This window comes from Carcharodon carcharias, chromosome 26 (assembly GCF_017639515.1).
Source record: "Carcharodon carcharias isolate sCarCar2 chromosome 26, sCarCar2.pri, whole genome shotgun sequence".
Classification (NCBI taxonomy): Eukaryota; Metazoa; Chordata; class Chondrichthyes; order Lamniformes; family Lamnidae; genus Carcharodon; species Carcharodon carcharias.
The window spans coordinates 10,811,540-10,837,838 of NC_054492.1; the positions used below are offsets into that span (position 1 = coordinate 10,811,540).

General features: G+C 45.3%; 1 protein-coding gene across 2 annotated transcripts in view; it reads right to left on the reverse strand.

The window, feature by feature from the left end:
• Nucleotides 1-26,299, reverse strand: part of adamtsl3 (ADAMTS-like 3) — a 604,254-nt gene that overhangs the window by 22,381 nt on the left and 555,574 nt on the right. For both annotated transcript variants that reach the window (XM_041175078.1, XM_041175080.1), the window contains 5 exons: nucleotides 25,258-25,386; nucleotides 17,986-18,168; nucleotides 15,166-15,285; nucleotides 12,974-13,186; nucleotides 5,498-5,681 (listed from right to left, as the gene is read on the reverse strand). In XM_041175078.1, the coding sequence (XP_041031012.1) occupies nucleotides 5,498-5,681; nucleotides 12,974-13,186; nucleotides 15,166-15,285; nucleotides 17,986-18,168; nucleotides 25,258-25,386 (829 nt within the window). The remainder of the gene's footprint in view (nucleotides 1-5,497; nucleotides 5,682-12,973; nucleotides 13,187-15,165; nucleotides 15,286-17,985; nucleotides 18,169-25,257; nucleotides 25,387-26,299) is intronic.

Here is a 26,299-nt window from a genome sequence, read left to right on the forward strand (position 1 = left end):
TCCCCTTGACATTCAATGGCATTGCCATCACTGATTCTTCCACCAACAGCAGTTTGGGGGTCACCATTGACCAGAAACTGAACTGGACCAGCCACATAAATACTGTGGGCTACCAAAAGCAGGTCAGAATTTGGGAATTCTGTGGTGAGTAACTCACCTTCTGTCTTCCCAGAGCCTGTCCCTCCATCTACAAGGCACGAGTAAGGAGTGTGATGAAATACTCTTCACTTGCCTGGATGAGTGCAGCTCTAACCACACAAGAAGCTTGACACCTTCCAGGACAAAGCAGCCCACTTGATCGGCACCCATTCACCATCTTAACATTCACACTCTCCACCACTGGTGCACAGTAGCAGCAGTGTACACCATATACAAGATGCACTGCAGCAACTCTCAAAGGCTCCTTTGACAGCACCTTCCATACCCACGATCTGCCACTTAGAAGACAGGCCAGCACACGTATGGAAAAACCACCACCTGCAAGTTCCCCTCCAAGCCACTCACCATTCTGACTTGGAAATATATCACTGTTCCTTCACTGTTGCTGGGTCAAAATCCTGGAACTCACTTCCTAACAGCACTTTGGGTGTACCTGCCCCAGATGGACTGCATCGATCCAAAATGACAGCTCACCACCACCTTCTCAAGGACACTCAGGGGTGGGCAACATATTCTGGCCCAGCCAGCGACACCCAGATGCCATGAGAAATATTTATTTTAAGTGGCACTCCATTGGAGTGAGGAATTTGGTATTAGTGTTATGTAAAGAGGAGGAGGGGGGATGGGTTGAGGAACTGTCTAGGTGGATGTCCTGTTCATAGCAGCACCCGCCCATTTTTTAAATTTCTAATGATTACAATGGTGAGGAAGATCAAGAGGGCTATAATCTGCTTAGCTGGTTTACCTCCATAGCAATGAAGGAGAACATTTCCCTTGGTGTGTCCAAACTTTTGTATTTGTGGGGCACACAGCTGTGCATCATTGACCTTAGAGCCAAATCTATAAGGATTCAATGCACAGACATCTGTTGATTTGCACACAACTGAAGGTGCTGGTGACTTTAATGCTCTGATTTAGAACTTATCCACAGGGCAAACCAAAACCTAAACAAAATTGGCTGGAATTTGAGGGCCCAGATGATCAGAGTTTTAGAGCTAGTTATGTCTCCAGGATTGCATGTTGGGCACTTCTCCTGTAAAGCTTTCATCTCATTGACTCCTCTAATGTTAATAAATTATCAGACTGCTCAGAGCATAAATTTCCTCCAGGTAAATATTGGAAAGACTCAGGCCATTGCCTTTGCTTGCTTCAAACTCAGTTCCCTAGATACCATATCTGGCAACTGTCTGACACTAAACTGGACTGCTTGCAACCTTGGTGTTATACTTGACCCTGAGGTGAGCTAACGACCATATGTAAGCACCATCATTAAGACCATCTATCTACACCTCTTGGACATCATCTAACTGTTGTAAGGTCAGTAGGTCTCATGAAGAGGTTCAGAGGCTTGTAAGGTTGAACAGTAGTATTTATTGGTAACAAATAACTATATACATAAGTACAAAGTATAGCCAAAACTAGGAGCTAACTACATTCTGACTCCTATTCAAGAATCTCCAGACAACTCTGTCTCACGTCTACCGTCCTGTGTCTCTCTACATCATACTGTGGGCAGTACTGTTCTCCAGTCCCACATTAACCCTTGCTATGCCGAACACCATAAGACCATAAAACATAGGAGCAGAAATTAGGCCATTCGGCCCATCGAGTCTGCTCCGCCATTCAATCATGGCTGATAAGTTTCTCAATCCCATTCTTCCACCGTCTCCCTGTAATCTTTGATCCCCTTACCAATCAAGAACCTATTTATCTCAGTTTTAAATACACTCAATGACCTGGCCTCCACAGCCATCTGTGGCAATGAATTCCATAGATTCACCACTCTCTGGCTAAAGAAGTTTCTCCTCATCTCTGTTCTAAAAGGTCTTCCCTTTACCCTGAGGCTGTACCCTCTGGTCCTAGCCTCTCCTACTAATGGAAACATCTTCCCCACGTCCACTCTTTCCAGACCTTTCAGTATTCTGTAAGTTTCAATCAGATCCCCCTCATCCTTCTAAACTCCATTGAGTATAGACCCAGAGTCCTCAAACATTCCTCATATGTTAAGCCTTTCATCCTGGGATCGTTCTCGTGAACCTCCTCTGGACCCTCTCCAGGGCCAGCACATCCTACCTGAGATACGGGGCCCAAAATTGCTCACAATATTCTAAACGTGATCTGACCAGAGCCTTATAAAGCTTCAGCAGCACATCCCTGCTTTTATATTCTAGTCCTCTCGAAATAAATGCCAACATTGCATTTTCCTTCCTAACTACCGACTCAACCTGTAAGTTAACCTTAAGAGAATCCTGGACTGGGACTCCCAAGTCCCTTTGCACTCCGGATTTCTGAATTCTCTCTCCATTTAGAAAATAGTCTATGCCTCTATTCTTCCTACCAAAGTGCATGACCTCACACTTCCCCACATTATATTCCATCTGCCACTTCTTTGCCCATTCTCCTAACCTGTCCAAATCCTTCTGCAGCCTCCCCACCTCCTCAATACTACCTATCCCTCCACCTATCTTTGTATCATCTGCAAACTTAGCCAGGATGCCCTCAGTTCCTTCATCTAGATCATTAATGTATAAAGTGAAAAGTTGTGGTCCCAACACTGACCCTTGCAGAACTCCACTAGTCACCGGCCACCATCCTGAGAAGGACCCCCTTATCCCCACTCTCTGCCTCCTGCCAGACAGCCAATCTTCTATCCATGCTGGTGTCTTGCCTCTAACACCATGGGCCCTTATCTTACTGAGCAGCCTCCTGTGCAGCACCTTGTCAAAGGCCTTCTGGAAGTCCAGGTAGATAACATCCATTGGCTCTTCTTTGTCTAACCTGCTCATTACCTCCTCAAAGAATTCTAACAGATTTGTCAGGCATGATGTCCCCTTGATGAAACCATGCTGACTTTGACTTTGCCCTTACACTATACTGACTTCACCCCTGTCTCAGCTCATCTGTTACTGAAACCCTCATTCATGCTTTTACTACCCTAGACTGGACTATTCCAATGCACACCAGGGTGGTCTCCCACATAATTGCTGTAAACTTGAAGCCACCTAAGACTCTGCAACCCCTGCTGCCTGCATTGCCTCCTAATCAAGCAATGCCTTAATTTTAAAATTCTCATCCCTGTTTTCAAATCTCTCCATGGCATCTCTCTGCCCCATAACCCTCTGAGATATCTGCATTTCTCCAACTTTGGTCTCTAGAGTATTTCCGATTTTAATTCTTCCATGAATTGTGGTTGTGTCTTGGTCCTAAGCTCTGGAATTCTCCCCCTAAACATCTCTGACTCTACCTCTTTCACTCCCTTTAAGATGCTTCTTAAAATTTACCTCTTTGGCTAAGTTTTTGGGTATCTGCCTTAATATTGCCTTATGTAGCTGGGGGTGGAATATTCAGCCCTGCCATGGCGGGGGAGGGGCTGTAAAACATGGTGAGACATACAAAAGTTTATTGACATCAGTGGGACCATTAAAACCCCGCTGCTGTAAAATTCCATCCTTGGTATCTAATTATGTTTTATAATGCTCCTGTGAAGCACCTTGGGGTGTTTTATGATGTTAAAGGTGCTATGTGTATATAAGTTATTGATGTTGTTGATAACAACGCTGACAATAATTTATGCTCTCAATTTGCTAAATGCTTTTTACCTTTTGTTTATTTTATTTAATGTGAAATAATGACTCTTAAGAGATTTCAAAATCACTGTGCCGATAGTTCTTGATAAACGAAAGAGGCTTCAGACTAGTAAGCAAGCAAGTGGAATATTGAGAATTCTAATGGAAAACAGGGTGATGATCTGTTGAACGCTAACCAACATCAAGAAGGAATTATTCACACAGGCAAGATTCTGCAGAATGGAAGCAAACAAGTTTCATGCAGATGGAAAATATGACCTAAGGAAGAACAGGTCCATCATTGTAATATCAGAAACAAAAGAATAACAGAAAGGTCAGGGCAGATGAATCAGTATGGGAAAACCTTAATAAGCAACTTGATTTAAAATGGGAAGTTCCTGCCTAACAAACCTGCTTGACTTCTTTGAGGATGTCATGAACAGATTAATGTCTATAATGTTATTGGAAATTATTTTTTTAAAGTAGAGTTTAGTGGTGCCTGTGTCTTAATTGGATTAAAGCCAGCTGGTCTAGAGACTTTGACATATAGAAAGAAGTAGGTTTGAAATGGTAATTAGATAAACATGGGGAATTTGAGAAACATAGGTGTCAAGGAGGCCATTTGCATTTTTAAATAAAGCGTTCGAAAGAATGGGTGAAATCTTGCACTTAGATAGAAGAGGCCAAGCGATATGTTTTATTTTAGTTTACTAATAAAATTGGTGGAATCAAAGCATGTTATTGTTAGAGGAGGTAAAATTAAAAACCTAGTAATACAATGGGAAATTTACATTCAAATGAAAAGCTAGGTGTAAACAGAAAGGGGTTTGTGTGTGAGGCAGAGGTATTTAAGATCTAACCAGCCCGTATGCCTGCAACTGTGTCTGCAAGGAACCTCATTTTGAATTCGTGAGGTCAATTGTGCTTTGGCTGAGGTCATTTAAAATCTATGAGTTTTACTGTTGCCCTAATGGGGGTGTAACTGAGAATTGGATTAATTAGGGGTAGTTATAATAGCAATAACTTTGTAGACATATGTATGTGCTTACAATTTTTCTTGTATTAATAAATATTTAATTTAGTTTTATAAAAAAAAACCTTTTGAGACTTGGTGTCTTATTATGACTGAATTCAAAGCCTGCATCGCGAAACATACAAATTGCAAAAATGGATTATGACACAGTTGTTTCAAATTCCCCTCTGGGATTTGAGTAACTCAGCCTTTACCATCAGCTGTGTCATAATAGAGGATGTCTCAGATAACACAGATAGTGGAGCTCCCTGTCATAGGAACGGAAGAACTTAGGGAAAGGAACAGGCCCTGCAACTCAACTCCATTTACCTGATTTGATATCCTTCACTTAACTAATCTCAGTCTTGAAAATTTCAATATGTTTTGCGACCTCCCCTGTCCTTCCAAACAAAATATGCTGTGTCCATTGCTGACTAAAAATCAGAAGTTGGGATCCTTTCCAAAGACACTCTTCCCCCTTGACTTTTTTCTCTCTCTTTCACAAAAGTACATTATACTGGGTGGCTAGGATTAAAATCCACCACCATGTGCATTTTTGCCAAATTTCATTTCCATGCTGCCATCATTGTGTGCACTAGCCTTCTTCTGTGGTTATGTATCAGCAACTTGTTATAGTTTGTCCTATTCCCTGCCATGCACTGAGAATGAACATAGCCTGCATACCTGGTTGGTTAGCACTAAACAAATGCAGGAATACTGGCCTAAAAAAGAACAAAAATGATTCTCTTTTCTGTCTTACCTGGCTGGACAATCCTGAGTGTTGCATGGCTCAATAACCAAGGGAGGTTTGGGAAGCTCATAGCATGCTGACTCATTCACCTCAATGCCATCAGTATTCAGGCAGAGCAATTTCCTTTGCTGGACTCCTGTGTTACCACAGGTTGTCGTGCAGGCACCCCAGTCACCAGGCATCCACGTGAAACCTGTTTTGGGAAAATAAGTCATGAACTTTTGAGAGAATTAAAAAATTGCCACAAAAAATGTAGTCATAATTCCTTTGCTCATTTTCCTCAGAATTTTGGAAGTATAAACCTCTACTTCAAAGCTGCAAAATTGAAATAAAGCAAGATATCGTTGAGAATGTGGAAACATAAACCCACGTTTTATGATGTTAAATTATACAAACAGAAAAAAATTCCAGCTTGAAGATAACATTTGACTTTTTAGTCAATTGTGATAAAAATCATAAGCAAAACCTATATTGAATGATAATAATAGTATTGACAGCTTGAGACATAAACTAACTGATTTCAGACTTACTTTTTATGCATCACTGATGCAGTAGCACTAAGAACAGCCTTTTTCAATTTCAAACAGCGTAAATCAACAAATAAGGAAAACAAGAACAAATAGGGCAGAGTTGCTGGGACTTTATGAAGCAGAATGCCAGTACTTGAGACAGCCAATGGTTCACGAGTTGCAACTTGGTCACCCTGAATTAAAGAATTTACAATTCGTTAGCTTTCCTGGACGTCTCTAGTTTGGCAATTAGGTGAGATGTTGATTTATTGCTGTTCAAAATCCCTGTTGCACCAAATTTTCACACAAGCACGGTAAAATTTACCCACTTACAGCTGTGGAAACTATGTGTGCGGTGACTGGAATAACTGAATGCCACTGAAGTATTTGACAGGCTTTAAAATGCAGAAGCAGAAAAAAAGCTGCAAAGCTCCAGTCGCAAAAATAATTACTTTAACAGGAGTTGGCATTGCCCTCTCCTGACCTGTTGTTCTCCCATCTGCCCCTTTTCCTTTTGTTTTTTTCTATTATGAACCTTGTTTGTCATCCAATTTAGTTTGCTGATCAACTTTTGCCAATTTTCCCCCCATTCGGTTAAAAATGTTGCATATGGTGCTTGCTTGCCTCTGGCTGGTGGTGGTGGGGTGCGGGGGGGGGGGTGCGGGGGGGGGAGGAGGACTGCCTTTCTGCTCTTTGCTTCAACCCCGGATGTTTATTTATATCTTATACAACCATGTTTTACACTTGATCCCTCCCTTCCAGAAGCAAAATGGATTTTAAAATAATTTGGCTAGTTTCCTAGTGGGGAGATGGTGGTGTAGTGGTAACACCACTGGACTTGTAATACAGGTGACTAGTTAATATTCTGCACACGTGGGTTCAAATCCCACCATGGCAGCTGGTGGAATTTAAATTCAATTAATAAATCTGGAATTGAAAGATGGTTGCATAAAGTCATAGAGGTCTACAGCACAGAAAAAGGTCCTTCAGCCCATTGAGTTTGCGCCAGTCAAACAAATACCTAATTATTCTAATCTCATTTTCCAGCACTAGGCCCATAGCTTTGTATGCCATGGTATAGCAAGTGCACATCCAAATACTTCTTAAACATTATGAGGGTTTCTGCCTCTACCACTCTTTCAGGCAGTGAGTTCCAGGTTCCCACCATCCTCACATCCCCTCTAAACCTCCTGCCCCTTACCTGAAATCCATGTCCCCCTGGTTACTGATCCCTCCACCAAGGGGAAAAGTTCCTTCCTGTCTACCCTATCTATGCCCCTCATAATTTTATACACCTCAATCATGTCCCCCCTCAATCTCCTCTGCTCCAGGGAAAATAACCCCAGTCTATCCAATCTCTCCTCATAACTAAAACTTCCCAGCCCAGGCAACATCCTGGTAAATCTCCTCTGCACTCTCTCTAATGCAATCACATCCTTCCTATAATGCAGATTCCAGAACTGCACGCAATACTTTAGCTGTGAATCTCTATCTAAGTGACCATGAAACTATCATAGATTGTTGTAAAAACCTGTCAGGTTCACTAAGGTCCTTTAGGGAAAGAAATCTGCCATCCTTACCTGGTCTGGCCTACATATGACTCCAGACCTCCAGCAGTGTGGCTGACTTTTAACTGCCCTCTGAAACAATCAGCTCAAGGGCAATTAGGGAAGGGCAACAAATGCAGGCTTTGCCAGGGATGCCCAGATCCCATGAAAGAAAAGAGGGGAAAAATGTTTTCCTTTTGCTTATTGGTTTGTTTTTCTGACTGGTTGTATGTGCTTAGTGTTTTCTCATTGGTAGCATTCTGATTACTTTGCTTATTTTTAATGTTTACATTCCCATTCATTCAATTGACAACACGTTCATGACTAAGCCAGAAAATTGTGGATTCAAACCCCATTTCAGGGCTTGAGTATAAAATCTAGGCTGATACTTTTATACAGTACAGAGGGTATGCTGCATTGTCAGAGTTGCCACCTTTCTGATGAGATGCTGAACTTAAGTCCCTGTCATCTGTTTAGCTGGATGTAGAAGATCTCCTTATTTAAAGATACAAAGAGCAGGGAGCTCTCCTGATGTTCTGGCCAACATTCTTCCCTCAACCAATATCACCAGAACCAGATTAATAGACCATTTTTAATGTGCTCTTTGTGGAACCTTGCTGTGTGGAGATTGGCTCCAATATTTATATTTATATAATAACAGCGGCTATATTTCAAAAGCAAATTAATTTGTTTGACATGATGAGATGCTTCCTGAGAATATGCAAGGCACTATATAAATGCAAGTTCCTATCTTTTAGTACCAAGCTCTGATTTACATAGGAGTTCATCGTATTTAGAGCATAGAAACAGACCATTTGGCTTAACAAGTCCATGTCAGTGTAAATGCTCCACATGAGCGTCCTCCCATTCTACTTCATCTCCCCCTATCAGCATATCTTTCTAATCCTTTCTCCATGTGTTGATCTAACTTCCTCTTAAATCCATCTCTGCCGCAAATACTACTTGTGGTAGTGAGTTCCACATTCTAAGCACCCTCTGGATAAAGACTTTTTTCCTGAATTCCCTACTGGGTTTATTAATGACTACTTTAATTAATATTACTATCTTATGTCAATGGTCCCTGGTTCTGCTCTCTCTCAGAAGTGGAAATAACTTCTCAACATCCAAGCTATCAAACCCTTTCACAGGGGCAGAATCTTCTTCACCCATAGGTGGTGGGCTTGGTGGCAGCAAGGGCACATAATGAGGTGGGGATGGTGGTGTACCCGAACCCTGCTGCCTTCCCACCTTCACCGGGTTTAAGTTTTGGCTGGGGAGACCCACGGTCGACCTTCCCGTGGTCAATTAATGATCACTTAAGGACCTCTTCCCACCATTGCTGGAATTAACAAGCTCCGGGTGGACCTGCCGACATGTGGCCCACACAACTGGTAAAAGCCTGTCACCTGGGGATGAGGGAGACGCGAGGGGGATGTCACTCGTTCAAAGGCATGCAGTGCCTAATTGAGAGCATGGGCATTGTGCGGGAGGGCAGGGTGGGGGGTACCCATTGAGAGCCATCCTCCTGCCCTTGCTTCCGCCCTCCCCACCTTCCTCTCCTCGTGAACCCACACTGAGAAATCATACCCCCCTCCACATCACTTAACCTTCTCTGGGGTCCTAGGACTCTGGGGATGTTGTTCCAACAGCCATGGCTTCCTCCGGGGCGCTGTCGATCAAAGGAGCTACTGGCTTCTGATTTGCTGGCAGCTGTGGGTGTGTGGGACTTCTGCCTCAGGGAACCTGATTCTGGAGGGAGGCGCGCTGGTGCCTCTGGATCTGCCTGATTGGCATAAGATCCTGCAGGCCTTCTGGATAAGAAACAGCGTGGGTCTCTGGCTGGCTCTTCAGCTGACAGGCGAGACCCTCATCGCCAAGTGAAGATTCCACCCATAATCCTATAGACCACTGTTTGGTCACCCCTCAACCTGCATTGTTCTGGAGAAAATAGCCCTAGCCTGTTCCCATTAGATATAATCTCTCAGTTCCAGTGTCACACTAGCAAATCTTTGTTGCATCCTCTTTGATGCCTTTATGCTCTTTTTATAATATGGAGAGCAGAATTGTGCATAGTATTCCAAGTGTGGTCTAAGTGCTTTGGTGCAAGTTTAACTAAAGTTCCCTGCTTTTTAACACTACACCTCAAGAAATGAACACCAATGCTTTGTGTTTTTTAATCTGCATCCTAGTTTTTAGTTTTCTATGTACTTATACCACCCCCCACTGATCCCTCTGCTCCTCAACCCTTTGGACACATAGCGTTGGATTTAAAGCTTCCCCGTGGAGAAGTTTGAAGATTGGTAGGGGAGGGCAAGTTAAATCTAGTGGGTGGCCTGCCTGCCAGCCACCTGCCCGGGTTCCTATTGCAATTATACCAGTGGCAGGGGTGGCGTCGAGTGGCCTGCCCAGCTGTGGGCCAGTTGAGGCCCTTAGGTGGGCATTAATCCCATCATCGCTGTCATTTAACTTGCAGTGGGGGAAGTCCATGTCAAGCAGCCAGCCCATCAGGTTTCCCTTCATGGATTGGTGGTGGGTTGTGGGGGTGGAGGGTGGAGATCCCTCCTTAACTGCTCCTCTGGGCCCATCTGAGGCCCCCTCCCCTAAGGTGTAACCCCGCTCCCCAAGTTTGCTCTCCCCCCCATGTTCTCTCAAACCCAGGACCACATCCCACTTGCGGACACTTAAAGTTCCAATCCATTGCAGCTCGTCTCCTTGTTGTCTGGGTGCAGTCCCGGCAGTGACCACTACTCCCGCTGGAGCTACCGATACATGGAGAGCTGTCAGTCTCTGACTGGCTGACAGATAGGTGGGCCTTCCTCTTCCTGAGAGGCAGGAATCCCACCTCCAGCCTATTAGGATAGCTGTTCTCCCCCTGGGTGAACCCTTCACTCCTACCAATTTTTAACTTATGGAGTGGGGCCCTCCCACAGTACCTCGCTGGGTATCACAGCGCCTCTTATAATTCAGCCTGTATATTCCAAGGCATATGTGACCTCCTTATTCTTCCTACTAAAATGTACCACTTCATACTTATCTCTATTGAAATTAATATGCCAACCACATGCTCATTTTGCAAGTACACCATTGTCTACATATATATTTTATCGCAGTTCTCCTCAGTATTAACTATACCCCCAATTTGGTGTCTTTCACACAGTTTGAAATTGTACTTGCGACTTCAGAGTCAAGTTGTTATGTAAATTGTGAACCACAATGGTCCCAGCACAAATTCTTGTGGAACACCACTTCCCCGCATCTGGCAGTCTGAGTAATTGCCTTTAACCCTCACTCACTGTTTTCTGTTTTGCAGCCAGCTTGCTTTCCATTCTGCTACTTGTTTGCCCACTCCCACGTGTTCTGACCTTAGCCATGAGTCTACTACGTGGGGCCTTATTGTGGGCCTTTTAAAAGTTCAAATGTAGTACGTTTACTTCATTTACCTTTGTCCAAGCTCTCTATTACTTGCTCAACAAATTCAATTAGTTTAGTCAAGCGTGACTTTGAAATTCGTACTGACTATTCCTGATTATATTTTCACTTGAAATTTCTCGCTATCTCTTCCCTAACTTCTTTTAATGTGTGTGGATTAATTCATCAACTATCTCCTCTCTTCCCATATTAAATGGTCTTCATATTTAATGTCATACTCACTATGTTGGTCTCTCAGGTAAATACTGGGGCAAACTGATTATTTAATATTTCTCCCACTTTGCTGTTTAGACCTATGGCTGTACTGTGCATATACCTTAGTGGCCCTTTCTCTATCCTGATTTTTCTTTTGTTATTTATGTGCCTGTAGAATATTTCATTATTTCTTTTCATATTTGATTGCTGATTTACGAATATGAAATTTGAACAATGTAAGAAAGTATAACAGGTACTACAGAGAGCATCGACATGACAGGTAGGAACATTGTGCTGCTGTTATTGCATTATCAATAGATACAATTGGGGCAAAATTTTATTCATTTATTTAAAATACAATTTAGTGCAGATTGTGAGGAGAACTCTATTTATTTATAAGCCTATGGCCCAAATACAGAACAGGAGATCAGCTGGGTGCTTCTACTGGGGCAGAGGGTAAGAGTCGCCAGTGGCGAGTCTGCACACAGCAATCCCGCCCTTGCCTACTGAATTGTTGGGGTGAGCATTTTAGACACCCCCACCCCTTTGCTATTTCCATGATATTGGGCCCGTTTTGGTAGGAGTTGTGAACCACACGGGGAAGCCTAGTCTGGAGTCGGCAACCTGTTGAAAGGTAAATTCAAAACGTGTTGACAACTTCAAATGTCATAATGTAACAGTGTATGCTAAGTTAGATATGTTTTTAATGCAGTGCTTAATGATAGGGCTTTTTTTTTAAAACAAGTAAGTGACCATTAAATTGACCAGCATTGGGAAAGTGTTCAGATGCATTAAGAATAGTAAGGTGCTCTTCTTCATTTAACAGTATCGACATTCAGATATTAATACATCAATTTTCCATCACAAGTTTATGGTTTCTTGAATGATAGTCCAACAATCTGTTGAGCTTCTGAAGCACAGGAACAATGGCTGACTTATTTGATTGAAAGCCTAGCCATCTCTGAAGGAATTGTGGACAGAACTGTGCAACGGAAGGGGGCTATGAGCTTTGTTTTGATTGACAGTTTTATAAGCAGTTAATAGGACTATGTTTCTGAAGAGGTTTTTAATAGCTGTTTATTTTGACAGTTTCATGAGCATCTCAAAGACTTCCCAATGTTATTATAGGGTTCATGAGTTCTGCCCATAGTGAATAGTCAGTGAGTGGGCATTGGGGTTATGAAGGAGGTATGTGGAATGGGTGGTAGATCAGGGAAAATGAGGGATGAGGAACAGGGTGCCTGACACTCATGTACAGAACTGGGCTAATGTCCCAGTGAATGAAACGGGCCTTCTAGCCTGCCTGCCTTGGCATCAGCCCGCATCCATTCCCAACTCGGCCCTGCTTCTGGAGACGGCACTCCGACTCCAGCCCATCCTCGCCACTCTGTCATGAAAATAGCATTGTCAGGCACTGCCTGGAAGGAGGCAGGATTGCGATGTCTATGTTGGGAAATGGTCCCACCACAATGAAAATCCATACTAACATCTGTGAAAGGCATTCTGAGTGAGAAATGTACAAAAAAGAAAGACATATAGGAAAAAGACTGGCTTTTGGAAAATATAGAAGCAGCATAGATTGTAAGTGGTAGACATAAATAAGGAAATTAATATTGTAGAATAATTATATTATGCTGTATAAAGGGTCCATTGACCAACAATAAACATAATGGTTATATCAGGTTCTAATGTCTTCTATTATTCAAGCCTCCCTGTCACAACTCATTGATGTTCCACTCTGCGAACAAATGCGACTCTAGATGACGACTAATAAATAATAATAAGTAAATAAATTCTTAGCATACCTAAGAAGCTCACATCCACTGAGGCAGAAACCAACTGAGTATTATTGGAAGCCAGACATTTGTACTGCCCTGCCAACCTCCCAAAGGCTGTGTTCACCTCAAGGACTCGTCCCCTGGCCAACACTTTGTATTCAAGATCTGGGACCGTATGAATGGATTGATTCCTGAAATACCAGCTAATGGTCATTTTGTGTTTAGCAGGTACTGGACAGCCTAGGAAACAAGTTTGAAGGACTATTTTTAGACCAAAAACATATGTAATATATACAATAACCATATAAAGGTACTTCTCAAAAAGAGTGACTACAACATTGCATGAAAAATGTATAAAGATTCTTTTAACTATGAATTGTAAATCTACAAACAATTTATATATTGTAGCAATACTTGAATATTGCAAGTTAAGGCAATGAGATTGGGAACCACAAATGATAAAGGCAGATGTTCTGTTTAACATTGATAAGGAAAAGTTAGAATCTATGAGAAGTTAATAGCCAATATCAATTTGATCCAAAAAAATTCCTCAACAATTGCAATGAAAAATACAATTTCTCCCCTCCAAATCAGGCCTCTACTGCATCACTACTGTGTGATCCCTATATTAGCAGTTGTGTTTTTAGATGCCTTGGTCCTAAGTTTTGGAATTCAGCTCCTGAACCACTTTGCCTCTCCACCACTCTCTCTTCCTTCAAGACCCTACTTAAAACCGACCTTTTTGACCAAGCGTTCGATCACCTTCTTAATATCTCCTTCTTTGGCTCAGCTCAAAACTTTTTAAGATTTCATCCTGGGTTGCTTTTCTATGATAAAAACCCGCATTTGTTGCCCACCCCTTAATTGTGCTTGAGAAGGTGGTTGAGAACTGATTTCTTGAATCGCTGCAGCCTGTAGTGTAGGTACACCCACAGTACTCTTAGGGAGTTCCAGGGTTTTGGCCCAGCTACAAGTCAGGATGGTGTGTGGCTTGGAGGGGTGGGGGTGTACATGTGCTGCCCTTTTCCTTCTAAGTGGTAAGGGTTGTGGATTTGGAAAGTGCTGTTGAAGGAGCCTTGGTAAGTTTCTGCAATGCTGCTTGTAGATGGTACATACGGCTGCCAATAGGGAACTGGTGGAGGGACTGAATGGTTAAGGTGGTGGGTGGGGTGCCAAGCAAGCAGGCTACTTTATCCTGGAGTGTTGTCAGAGCTGCACTCACCCAGGCAAGTGAGGCAGGCTTTGAGGAGTCAGGAGATGAGTTACTCACTGCAAAATTCATAGCCTCTGACCTGTTCTTGTAGTCACATTTTTTACAGGTAAGTTTCTGGTCAATGGTAACTGCCAGAATGTTGACAGTGCTGAATTCAGCGATAGTGATGCCATTGAACATCAAGGGAAGGTGCTTAGATTCTTTCTTGTTGGAGATCATCATTGCCTGGTACTTAAGTGGCAAATAACATTTGTGTCACACTTCAGCCCAAGCCTAAATATTATCCAAGTCTTGCTGCATGTGGGCATAGTATATGAGGAATGGGCATAGTATAGCAGGAGTCATGAATGGTACCAAACACAATGCAATTATCTGCAACAGCCCCACTACTGACCTTAAATTGGTGGAAAAGTCACTGATGAAGCAGCTGAAGACACTTGGGCCCAGGACACGACCCTGAGGAACTTCTGCAGTGATGTCCTGGGCCTGAGATGAATGGCCTCCAACAACCACAACCAGCTTCCTTTGTGCTACAAATGACTCCAACCAGTAGAAAGTTTTCCCCCTGATTCCTATTGATCTCAATTGTTTACGAGGATTCCTTGATGCCATACTCAGTCAACTGCAGCCTTTGTTGTCAAGGGCAGTCACTTTCATCTCATGCCTGGGGTTCAGCTAATTATTATTCTGTCTAGCTATGCAGCCATGTTTAACAGTTTAAAACTAAATTACAAAGTTGGTCCCAGTGTTACAAACTAGCTGTGCAAGATTTTTCCAGAAGTTTTCCTGACATTTATTTCCATAAAGCCAAAAAGCTTTGAGTTGGATTTTAAAAATAGAAAAGTATAATTAGTAGGCAGAATGGTTGAGCAATTATTTGAATTAATTGTTCCCACAAGAGTATTGTGACAAATGTAATATTTTGAAATCACTGAAAGCAGTTTGACTGTAGCCAAATGTTGCTGATATACTATACCTTTTGGAAAAAAGAGAAACACAAACCTACCTATACGTAACACATCTCCTTGTTTAACTGTCGCTGGAGTGCCTGCCTGTGATGCTATTAAGACACGTTTTCTTTCCTTGGCTTGGTGGATTGTTACAAACTGAAGAGCGGTTCTTGGCTCTAAGTGAAAATTTTAAGAAAGAATCTGTTGAAAGTTTTCTACATGGTTTTTTTCACCAAATTTCAACTCTAACTCTCACTCTGGTCTCTCATTACAAATTTCTCCTTCTACAATAGGATGGCCAAGGCAGCAATTTTCTGCATGTTATATTCTCTGTGACAGTTCTCTGGCTGGCTAACAGTAGGTGCACTTCAACAAAAATAAATCAAACTGCTCCAGACACTGTTCTCGCTAAGTTAGATGGAACAATCTACTTTTGACCAATCCACTTTTGCAAAATACTCCATTTAATAGGTCCACTGAGAGCTAACAATGGACAATAGGCATGAGTAAGTTGAAAATGATAGCTGAGGTTGAGCTTTACATTTAAGTAGCTGGTATCAGAGTCCAAGTTTCTACCATTTTAGTCCTTTCACTCCTCTCTTCTGGAGGTTACACAGTGTATATCTTTCCAACAAAAAAAAACACACACACACACACAAACACAAGATATTCAGCACTACAAAAGTCCAACTCAGAATCATGTGATCTAACACAAATATGTAATCTTAAAAAAAAACTAGTAATATTTCAGAAGTATTTCATAGCCCGTGATTAAGCTGCAACAGATATCGAGGCCAATTTTCCAAGTTGTGCAAAACACACTGTATTTGTCCTGATCTGGGAATATCAAAGTTTGGTGGATCAGGTCATTATATTTGGCTTGGATGTGCCCCCAGTAAAGACTGCTTGTCCAAGGCCTGCCAGCAGCAGCAATCACTTCCAAGGTTGGGGCCTTCTTGGTGCTATAGCAGCTATAAGGAAAAGATGGCACTTATATTTTCAGGTCTCCCCTGCTCTGCTGCGAGAACACCTCACTCTTGAAAGCCACTGCCACTCCCACAGTCCTCACAGACCCAGCGATCTGAGAGGAGGGAAGATGAAGGCACAAAGTCACCTTGTTTATGGTGCTCCTGTCTCTGAACATGCAATCAGAAAAACTCCAGGAGGCTTGGAAAAGCCCCGTGCCATCTCATTTCAATTAGCTTTTATCCCATTTCTTTTGCAGATGCTTCATAAGTCCCAGAAACCCAGAACTACAAAATAGGGATGGACTCATCATGGATCTTATGTAATAATAGTCATGGAGTTATGAATGTTATCTCATTAAATTCAATGATTTTACTAGGCTCAGCTGATTTTGATTCTTTAAAGATTAAGGTTGATTCTCCCCTTTTCCTGCTCTACCATTGCAAACACTGTCTATGGTAAGTGGACAGGTGACTAACTTGAATCTGAACCCTGATCTAAGTCTCTGCCAATAACTCTTCAAAACTTGTTATGAGTGTGGGATATTATTAGATGGTTATGTTTTAAACTGTCTGCTTTTAACTCAAAGTGAAATGGAGCATGTGATCTTCTACTAGTTCTGCCTGGTCACAAGCTGATGTGACCTGGTTGATAAGAGGACTAAGGGCCCCAAGGCAAGTCCTATTACAGCACAAATGACCACTTTCACACCTGGATGCAAAGAAAGAAACAACTGGCTTTGCTGTGGGTGGACTTACAGACTCAGACACCTTGGTAGAGAGAGGAATCACACCGAGAGAGAGAGAGCAAAAGAGAGAGCGCAAAAGAGAGAGCGAGAGAGAGTGGAAAACAACAGCTTTTGTGGAGAGCAGGGAAAAAGATTGTTCTCTGTTAGCCACCAGGCAGAATGATGGTGGGGACTCATTCCTGACAGGGTGGATGTGGAAACCATGTTTTCTCTTGTGGGAGAATCTAGAACTGATAGTCACTGTTCAAAAAAAGGGATCGCTCATTTAAGACAGAGATGAGGAGAATTTTTTTTCTCAGATGGTTGTGGATTTTTGAAACTCTCTTCAAAAGGTGGAAGCAGAGTCTTTGAATATTTTAAAGGCAGAGCTAAATAGATCTTTGATTAACAAGGGGTAATATTGAAAGGTAGGAATGTGTGCTTACAATCAGATCAGCCACGATCTTATTGAATGGCGGAGCAGGCTTGAGGGGCTGAGTGGCCTCCTTCTGCTCCTAGTTCGCATGTTTGTATGTTCTCTGGTTGAAGAGACAAGACCGGTAGAGATGTAGGGACCCTGGAAGATATGCTGTGATGTGGCCAAGAGAAAGAGCCGCCAGAGTGGGCCCCACTGGTGGAAGTCAGTTCAGGGATTCTCAAGAGACTGAGGTAAACTACTTTCAATGGACACTGGATGTTACAACTCATTGAAATAGAGAGAAGGGAGCTTGTTGGAAGCTGGGGGTAACGTTGGACTTGTTCCAGAAAGGACTGCAATTCTGCAGAGAGTGTGTTGTAACGTATAAATGTGGCATGGAGATTTAGGTTGTGTTTAGGGGGATATCGTTTCTCAAGTTTAGTATATTAGTTACGTAATGAGTAATGATTAGTTGATGTTGATTTTAGTGCATTTGTCCCGGTAAAAATCTTAAAACATGAGATCTTGGCATGTGTTCCTTTGAATCGGTCACTGGGAATTCAAATCTCTTTTTAAAGGTTCCCTACGGGGATCATAACAAACTGACCACGGTAAAGCACATAAGAGCAGCACGCAGGTGACTTTCCTTCCACTTTGGCCCAGTGAATAATGGGCACAAATTGATAATCCCACTATGCTGCCTAATACATATTTCATTTTGTAAATCATGCCATTCTGTACTAAGTTATAATATAAAGAACCTACCAGCTAGTTTAAGAAATGTGGATGCAGTTGTTTGTCCAACATCATTTGTGGCTACACAATCGTAGGTTCCACGGTTTGTAGGCGTCACATTCGTCAGCACCAGTGAACCATTGTGAAGGACAGCAGAATTGCCACCCAACAAACCACCTTTCTTTCGCCACGTAACCTTTGGTTCAGGCACACCTGTTGGAACAAAGAACATATTTCCAACTTCCCAGACATTCTACTCTCATAATGCCACGTTTCTAAGCCAAGTTCTGATAAAAAGTTATGGACCTGAAACCACACCACCCCACCTTCCCCCCACTGGAGGTGAGTTTGAGTTTGGAGTTGGGGGCATTTATTTATTCTGTTAAGAGGGTGTGGGGAGGGGCCCCTGCCCCTTCCCGCTTCTGCCTTGATTAAATCCAGGGCGGGGGGGCTTGTGGGCAACCTACTTGTCCAGACGCCAGTTGAGTCCCTTATGGGCAACTAATAGGCCTCGTTCTTCAACCAGCGGTGGTGGTGGTGGTGGTCACCATGTGGGAAGCCTGAGAAACAAACCTGTGGGCTCCATGTACAAAGTACCTGATTGAGGGTCTTGGTATTGGCAATGGGGGAGGGTATGTGTAGAAAGCCACCCTCCCTCTGCCCTTGCATCCCACTCCAACTCCTCTCCCACGATTCCCGTCCTACCATTACTCATCGTTGGCCTAGGGTCTCGCATTGACCCTGGGCATCTGGTAGGTGTATAAGCAGCAACAACCACTGTGTCCAGCGGTGCTGCCTGTAATGGAGAGCTACTGGCCTCTGATTGGCTGGCTGCCCTTTTTTTGGGGGGGGGGGATGGATTTCTGCCCCCTGGGTCCTTAACCCTGGGGAGGCCCAACGCTGAGTGCCCGATGGGCAGCAGTACAGCAGGCCTTCCCCACAGGGGCAACGCAAAGCTCTCACTTGCCCTCCAGTCGGTGGGGGAGACCCCGTCACTAACATTAAATTCTGCCCATTAATCCTGTTTCTCTCCACAGTTGCAGCCAGGCCTGCTGAATATTTCTAACATTTTCTGTTTTATTTCTCGTGTAATTCATGTTTACAAACATAAATATAAAATTTGGCACCGTTCAGCAGGTCCACAGAATGTGATAGAATGGAATATGAACTAAATTCATTTTTTCTGTTCAAGGTGCTTAGAATATAATTTGAAGAATTAAATGATGGGATTATTAGTAGTGATAAGAGCAACCAAAGTCTTCATGGAATTAATAGGCAGATTAATGCCATACATTAGTTAAACATTAAAAAGATTTGCAATTATATAATGGCCAGAATTTTCCGGCCCTGTTGGTTTCGGGTGTCATGGCGGCCAGGGAGGGGGTGGGGGTGGAAACCATATGGCCAGAAGGCCAAAAATTGGTTTCACGCTGTCATGAAACCAGTTTGTGATCGTCCGCTCCACCCACCAACAGCCACATTTCCCACTGCCACACCTTGATAACTTGATTTCAATACAATAGCATCTCACTATTAGTCTTGATTGCCAGAATCATCCTATGTCAAATTTACCACCCATGTCGGCGTGACTTCAGAACGGCGAGCTTCATGGCTGCCATTAAAAGGCCTGCACCTGGCGACCTGAACTTTGAGGGGAACTTGGAGGTGAGAGCACAAAACCTTGTACTGCGCTCATGAGCATCGCCCGTAGAACATCAAGGAAGAGGGGGCACGCATTCACGTGGGGCACAGGCAAGTCGCTTTTCCCCTGTCTCACACATTCACGTGGGGCACAGGCAAGTCGCTTTTCCCCTGTCTGGCTTTCAGTGCAGCTCAGGCCAGGGTGGGGGAGAGGGGAGGGGGCTCTGTGAGCGGCAAAGCAGCAGAGACTGAAGGAAGTACTCAAGCACATACCGGGGGTGGGGGGTGGTGGTGGTGGTGGTGGTGGTGGTGGTTGGGCGAGGGAAGCGGCAACGCAGTTGGAAAAGCTTGTCCAAAACTACCATTCTTCCACAACTGAGACCATTCAGCTGCAGCTCCATTGACATGCTTGGAGTTGGGCCTCTGATGCTTTTCTACCCGCTCAAGCAGCACAAAAGCATGAAAGTGCCACCACACGCTCCAGAACTTTTCACCCCTTGGGCGCAGGCTGCAAATTAATGTGCGTTTTAGGGGGCAGCAGAACAATTGGCCGACTGGGCAAGTTTTACAATCCCCTTGTGAAAGGGGCCATGGCGCAGTCACTGGTGGAGGCAGACATAGCCTCTTGCAATGTCTTGATTAAGGTTTGGATCAGTATCCTTCATAATTCAAGCTAACAGCACAGCCTTGCAGTGTGGGTTAGGAGAATGCCGGCTCCCGAGCTGAGAGCACAGCATGCAGTCCAGTGGGCAAAGCTGATGCCAATTGGTCAAGTGGAGTGGGGCAGGGGTGGGTGGGGTTTCAGACAGTGGACTGCACACTGGCCGTCCAAGTGGTGGCCAGCACTCTCCTGCACGTGTGAAGGGGCCTTCAGACTAAACCAAGAGAGGTTCTTAGAATGCTAATCCATGTATCTCTCTCTTTGACTCTGCAGGAGAACATCAGGATCATGGAGCCTGGTGATTTAGCGAGATGCCTCATGGCTTATAGAGAGCAGAGAAGTAGAAGAAGAGAGCGGTGGAGGCCCCTGGCTCCACAAAGGGAGGAGCACCTCCCTCAGAATGAAGGGGCAGCAGGGCCTGCTGTGCACACAACTGAAGATCCACAGAAGCTGTCACTCATAGGCGCCTCACTGGACCCAGGGGTCTATAGATGGCGCTTGTCTTTCTTGTAGACGACCAAGAAACAGTGTTGCCGAAGACTGCACATGTCTAGGGAACTGGTCGGTCACATATGCCGCCTGCTGCAGGATTTGGTGCCACAGGGGCATCCAGACCACCCACTGCCAGTGGTTTAAGTGACTGCGGTGCTCAACTTTTACCCCAGTGGCTCCTTCCAGGGCTCCACAGGTGGCCTGTGTGGGATCTCGCAAGTCTCCACGCATAAGTGTATCCATGTGGTCACAGATGCCATCTTTGTGAAGGCACAGAACTTTGTGCATTTCACCCAAGATCAGGAAAGCCAGGAAGCAAGAGTGCTGGGATTGCACACATCTCAGGTTTTCTACAGGTGCAGGGTGCCATCGCCTGCACTTAGATCTCCATGGCAACAAGCAGTCAACCATGTCAACTGCAAGGCTTGCACCCGCTCAGTGTTCAGTTGGTGTGCAACCACCACAAACGTATCCTGCAGGTCTGTGCTTGAGTCCCAGGGAATGTCCACAGCTCCTACATCCTTAGCAGGTCTCAGATCCCTGACATCTTCCAGGTTCCACAGAGGCTGCAGGGTTGGCTCCTTGGGGACAAGGACAACCCACAGAGGCCGTGGCTGATGATGCCTGTGATGTGGCCTCAGACTGCAGCAGATAATCTAACGAGGCTCATGCCATGACCCAGACTTTGGTGAAGCAAACGTTAGGCATTTTGAAAATGAGGTTCTGGTGCCTCGACAGATCTGGTGCAGCCATTGCGATAGAGTCCCCAGAGGGTGTCGAGCATCATCGTCGCTTGCTGCATGCTTCACAACCTGGTTCTGCAATGGGGGGGAGAAGGGGCGGGGAGACTGGCTGTGGAGGAGATGGAGAAGCTGCACGTCTCCTCCGATGAGGAAGACGTTGAAGGGGATGACGATGTTGAGCTCCTTGAAGATGAGGATGCCGGCATGAGGCCATTGCAGTCACCAGACGAGGCAGGTGTGCTCGGGAGGCCCTCATAGCCACAAGATTCGTGGAGGATGATGACGAGATGCAGTGAGGACACTCCATAGATCTTCACATAGCCTCTCTGAATGTCTTGACTCCTGTCTGGCCGAGGGCAGCTCACTTGCGCTTTGTGATCAGGGTCTTTTCATAGACGCAACCGTGAAACTTTGATCCTTTGTCAGCCTTCAGCACCTGACCCCCTCAGTAGCATAGCACCACCGGTCAAAGGTGCTGAGAGCACACAGAGAGAAATACTGAACTCTTACGCCTGTCCACAACATTCTGGCAGCAATGACCAGCACCATCGAGGTGCAGGCATCAGTAACGTGTCCAGTGAGTGTGAAGCTGAACCATCACTTTGGTCTAAAGGTTACACATTGCACAGGGAATAGGCCCTGAACTGAGACACTTACCATTATCTTGTGCAGGAACCAACACTGCTCATCATAACAAGGAGCTAGAGGCAGGGAGACATTATTGGGAGTTTATTTACAATAGTAAACATTATGTACAAGTGATTAACACCTGCACAACTACAACTTCTTAACCTTCCTAACCCTGTCGCTACATCTTGGTGCTCCCCCGACATCCACAGTGGAGGTGGAGGCAGCCTGCTGACTGCTAAACCCTGTCTGTGATGACCTTGGCAGGCGTCCTCTGGAGGGCTCAGGCTTGGAGGGCCTCGGCCTGCTTTCTGGGTCCTGCTGCGTGGCAGTGGCACCCTCCTCGGCCTGTGGAGCTGGAGCTGCTGGGGTCACAGGAAGAGGGGATTCGGATGGGCCGGACACTCCCGGAGACACCTGGGTGGATGGACCCACAGTGGGCACCTGCTGATTCTCCTCCCTATGAGTACCTGAGGGTCCCTGGCTGACTCCTTGAGGAGAAGGCAAAACTGGAGTGAGATCGAGCTACCCTGCACCCCTCTCACGTTGACAGTTTTGGAGGCCAACAATGGCATCAGCAATGGCGTTCAGTGCGCACTGCAGAGCAGGACCAATGTCCTGGAACAAGGTCTCCATGGCAGCTGCCATCTTACCAGTGTTAACCTCGTTGCGTTGGAATGTCAGTGCTATCACCTCAGACTGAAGGCAGATGGACTCGTCCATCATGCCTTGCAAACTGAGGAGTGCAGCGGATATTCCTTCCTGATGTTCCTGAGCTTGCCTTTGCAGCTCCAGAAACTGAGGTATGACCGAGTCCAGAGGCTCTTCATCTGACTCGGACTCAGCAAATCTCTGGCCTCCAGCAGTTGTCCGACTGTTGGAAACCTGGGAAGTCCCTGCCAGTGCCTGTTATGGATCAGACAGTGCGATATACGCTCACCAGATTGTGACCCTGAGGCTACCCTGAGGTCCCACCGGGATGTGTGTCTCTGCACTGGTGGAGGGTGTGGGTGAGCGCTGTGACGGGTCTTCAATTAAGGTGTCATCAGATTCTTCTTCCACTGTGTTTCTGGGGCTCGAGTCGAGGACCTGGCTTGTGGACTCTCTCAGCTGCTTCCCTGATGTATCTGCGAAAGGAAGGAGAGATAATTAGTGCAGGGCAGGGGACTGTGGAAAAGGGGAGCTCACTCGCAGCATGGTTGTCTGATGGATGTTGCATTGCTGGATCCTCACTTGGTAGAGCACCGCCGACCTCACCGTCAGCACAGGACCGGTCCAGCTCGTTGTGTGTCAGCAAGATGGCTCAATTCTCAAAGTCTGTGAGGACCTTGATGTCAGGCATTCCTCCACCAGTCTGCGCCCTCTCCCTTTTGTTGTATGTCAACTTGTCCTGCATGAAGACAGATGGAGAGTGTGTTAGCAGGATGCCAACCAGGCCACACGAGAGGGATGCCTGGCAGGCGGGGGTGGTGTGTGGTGCTGTGGACGGGATGAGGACATGATCCACAGGGCAGATGAAGATGTGTGTGAAGGAGTAAACGGTGATGTCCCTTGAACTACAGTGAGTGAGATCCCTGCAGGTGTGCAATGGGTTTGTGCGTTTGAGAGTTGAGAGTGATGAGAAGAGTGACTTACCCCGGCAGAACGGAGGAGATCATTCATCCTCTTTCAGCACTGGGTGGCTGTCCTCTTTTGCAGGTCAATGACATTGACTGCCTCCCATGCTGGATTGGTGACCTCGCTTGCTGGTCCTCGCCCAGAGCAGGGGTAGAGGACTTCACGGCGGACCTCCACTGCATCCAGTAGGCGCACGAGAGAGGTGTCACAAAATTTGGGGACAGCACGTTTCCTCTCTTTAGCAGCTGTGTCATTGCAGCAGCTTCCGATCCCTTAGTGAGTGCTAGCTCTGTTCAGGGGTGCCCTTTAAATATGGTGCCCAGATTACTGAAGGGCTGAGGTGAAGGCGGGGCAGGTGAATCGGAGGCTGCCCCACCAGCCGGGAGCGCATTATTAATGAGGAGGGATGCACCAGGAATGGGACGCTATGGCACGAAAATTCGCCCTTGCAGCCGGTGGGTAAAATTACTTTCTTCCCGCCCGCTACTGCACTTTAGTGCAAATCTGGGACGATTCCCCCCATTGTTTTTCAGAACCTTAGGATGTCCCAAATGAAAGTACTTTTGAAATGTGGTCATTGTTGCAACACAGGTTGATCAGAAGTTTTAAAGATTTCACAGTCATCAGGGAATTTAGAAAGCTAAGTTAGTTAGGCATCCGCCCGTCTCGGGAGACAATGAGCTGTGCCCAGGATGTCCATCACTTCTGAACTGATCATCGTCTGTGGTGGCTGTAGATTTGAGAGTGGCAGACCCTCTCCACAGCTGGCACAGACGACTAGCATTGGCCCGAAGTTTCCTTCCGGCAGGCTCTCTTTTCTGCCATCTGCTCATTTCTTCTGTCCTCTGCTTTTTCCACGCCCTCCCTGACTGCTTGTCTCCAGGGACTCCAGTCAGCAGTGAGGACTTTGCTGTGCATCGACTCTGATCCCAGTCACCTTGAAGACTAGCTTGCAGACAATTCTATTGGTCTTGTGACAATAGCAAACTTGCCAAAGAGCATGTCTTTGGGGATGTGGCTGTCATCCATTCAGCTTACATGACTGAGCCAATGGAGTCGCCACTGACTCAAGAAAGCAAACATGTTGGGGATCCCTGGACACTGGTGTACTCCCACATTTGGCACTCTCTCCTGCCAGATCATCTCAGGCAGCAGAGCTGGAACAAAATTATTTCCACTGGTTGGTGAGTCAGTAACTAGAGGGAATAAGTTAAAGGATCAGCAACCAGAAGAACATATGGAAAAGAGAAATTACTTTCTGCAGAGGATTGTTAAATACGTAGTTCCCTCTCAGAAACAGCATCTATGATAGCTGTTCAAAGCAAAATGGCTAAATATTTAAGAAAGGATTTTTTTCAATGGCACTGGGATGGTGGAGAGGAATGAGACTGATTGGTTAGCTCCTTCAGAGAGATGGCACAAGGTCCTCCTTCTGTGCTGTAATATTTGTGGATCACGTAAACAGAAAGTACAATACTCTTAAATCAAAATGCTGCAAAGAATCCCATCTGTTTCCATTACCTTCAACAGGACAAGAAATGGTGATTGTCGCCCCAAGTCTGGCAAGTAAAGCACTTCCAACAACTGCTGTTAAATGCCATGTTGTAAGATTGGTAACATTTACTCTGGAAGATCTGATGGATGGAGTTTCTGGTTGTAGAGCAAAGAAACATAATTTGCATAAATTACAAAGCTGAAACATGAAAACAGATTAATTCTATGAGTATTTGCTTATACTTACATATGGGGCTGGATTTTAGGCAGCCCGTTGCTGCCAGAACTATGGTGGCTGGGGCCACTTAATCGTGGAAGAGGTCCCGTATCAGTCTCCCAGATTCTCACCCACTAAAAGTAGGATGTCAATTAGGCTAATTAATGAGCTGATTGACATCCATGATCCCCGAGCCTACTGCAATTTAGTGGTGACATAGGGAACCGATGGGGTCCCACACTCCCAGAAGGCCACTCTTCAAAACCTGCCGGGTGTGCCAGCGACCTCTTGAGGCGTTCCCTTGCATCAGGCGCTCCATCAAGGGACCTGGCATCAGGTGGGAGGGTGGTCGCTGAAAATACCCATTTGCCCTTGCCTCCAACACACACTCCCCCCCTCTCCTGCAACCGCTGCTCGCCTTCACTCAGCGATCCTGAGTGTCAGTTGGGTGCAGTGGTGCCAGCAGACATCGCTGCCTCGGGTACTGGTAGCCTGAGGAGCTGCCGGCCTCTGATTGGCAGGCGGGACTTCTGCTGCTGGGGACCTCATTTGCAGGGAAGGCCCAACAGTGGCCAATGAAGTGCCTGAAGGGCACACAATTCCATCGGGCACCCCCCCATGGAACCGAGGGGGATTCCCGGCTGGTTCCCTGACTGGTTGGTGTGATCCCCATCTGTCCAACAAAGTCCCGGCCATATTGAGGCAAGTGCAATGTTATCTGTGCTCATTCAAATAATAGCAGAAAGACAGGGAAAGGAAACCTTCACAAGACTCATCGTTACTTTACCTCTAAACTGAAACATTCACAGACATAATTTCTGCTCTATGGTTAAAGGTAGCTCATTAGAGAAG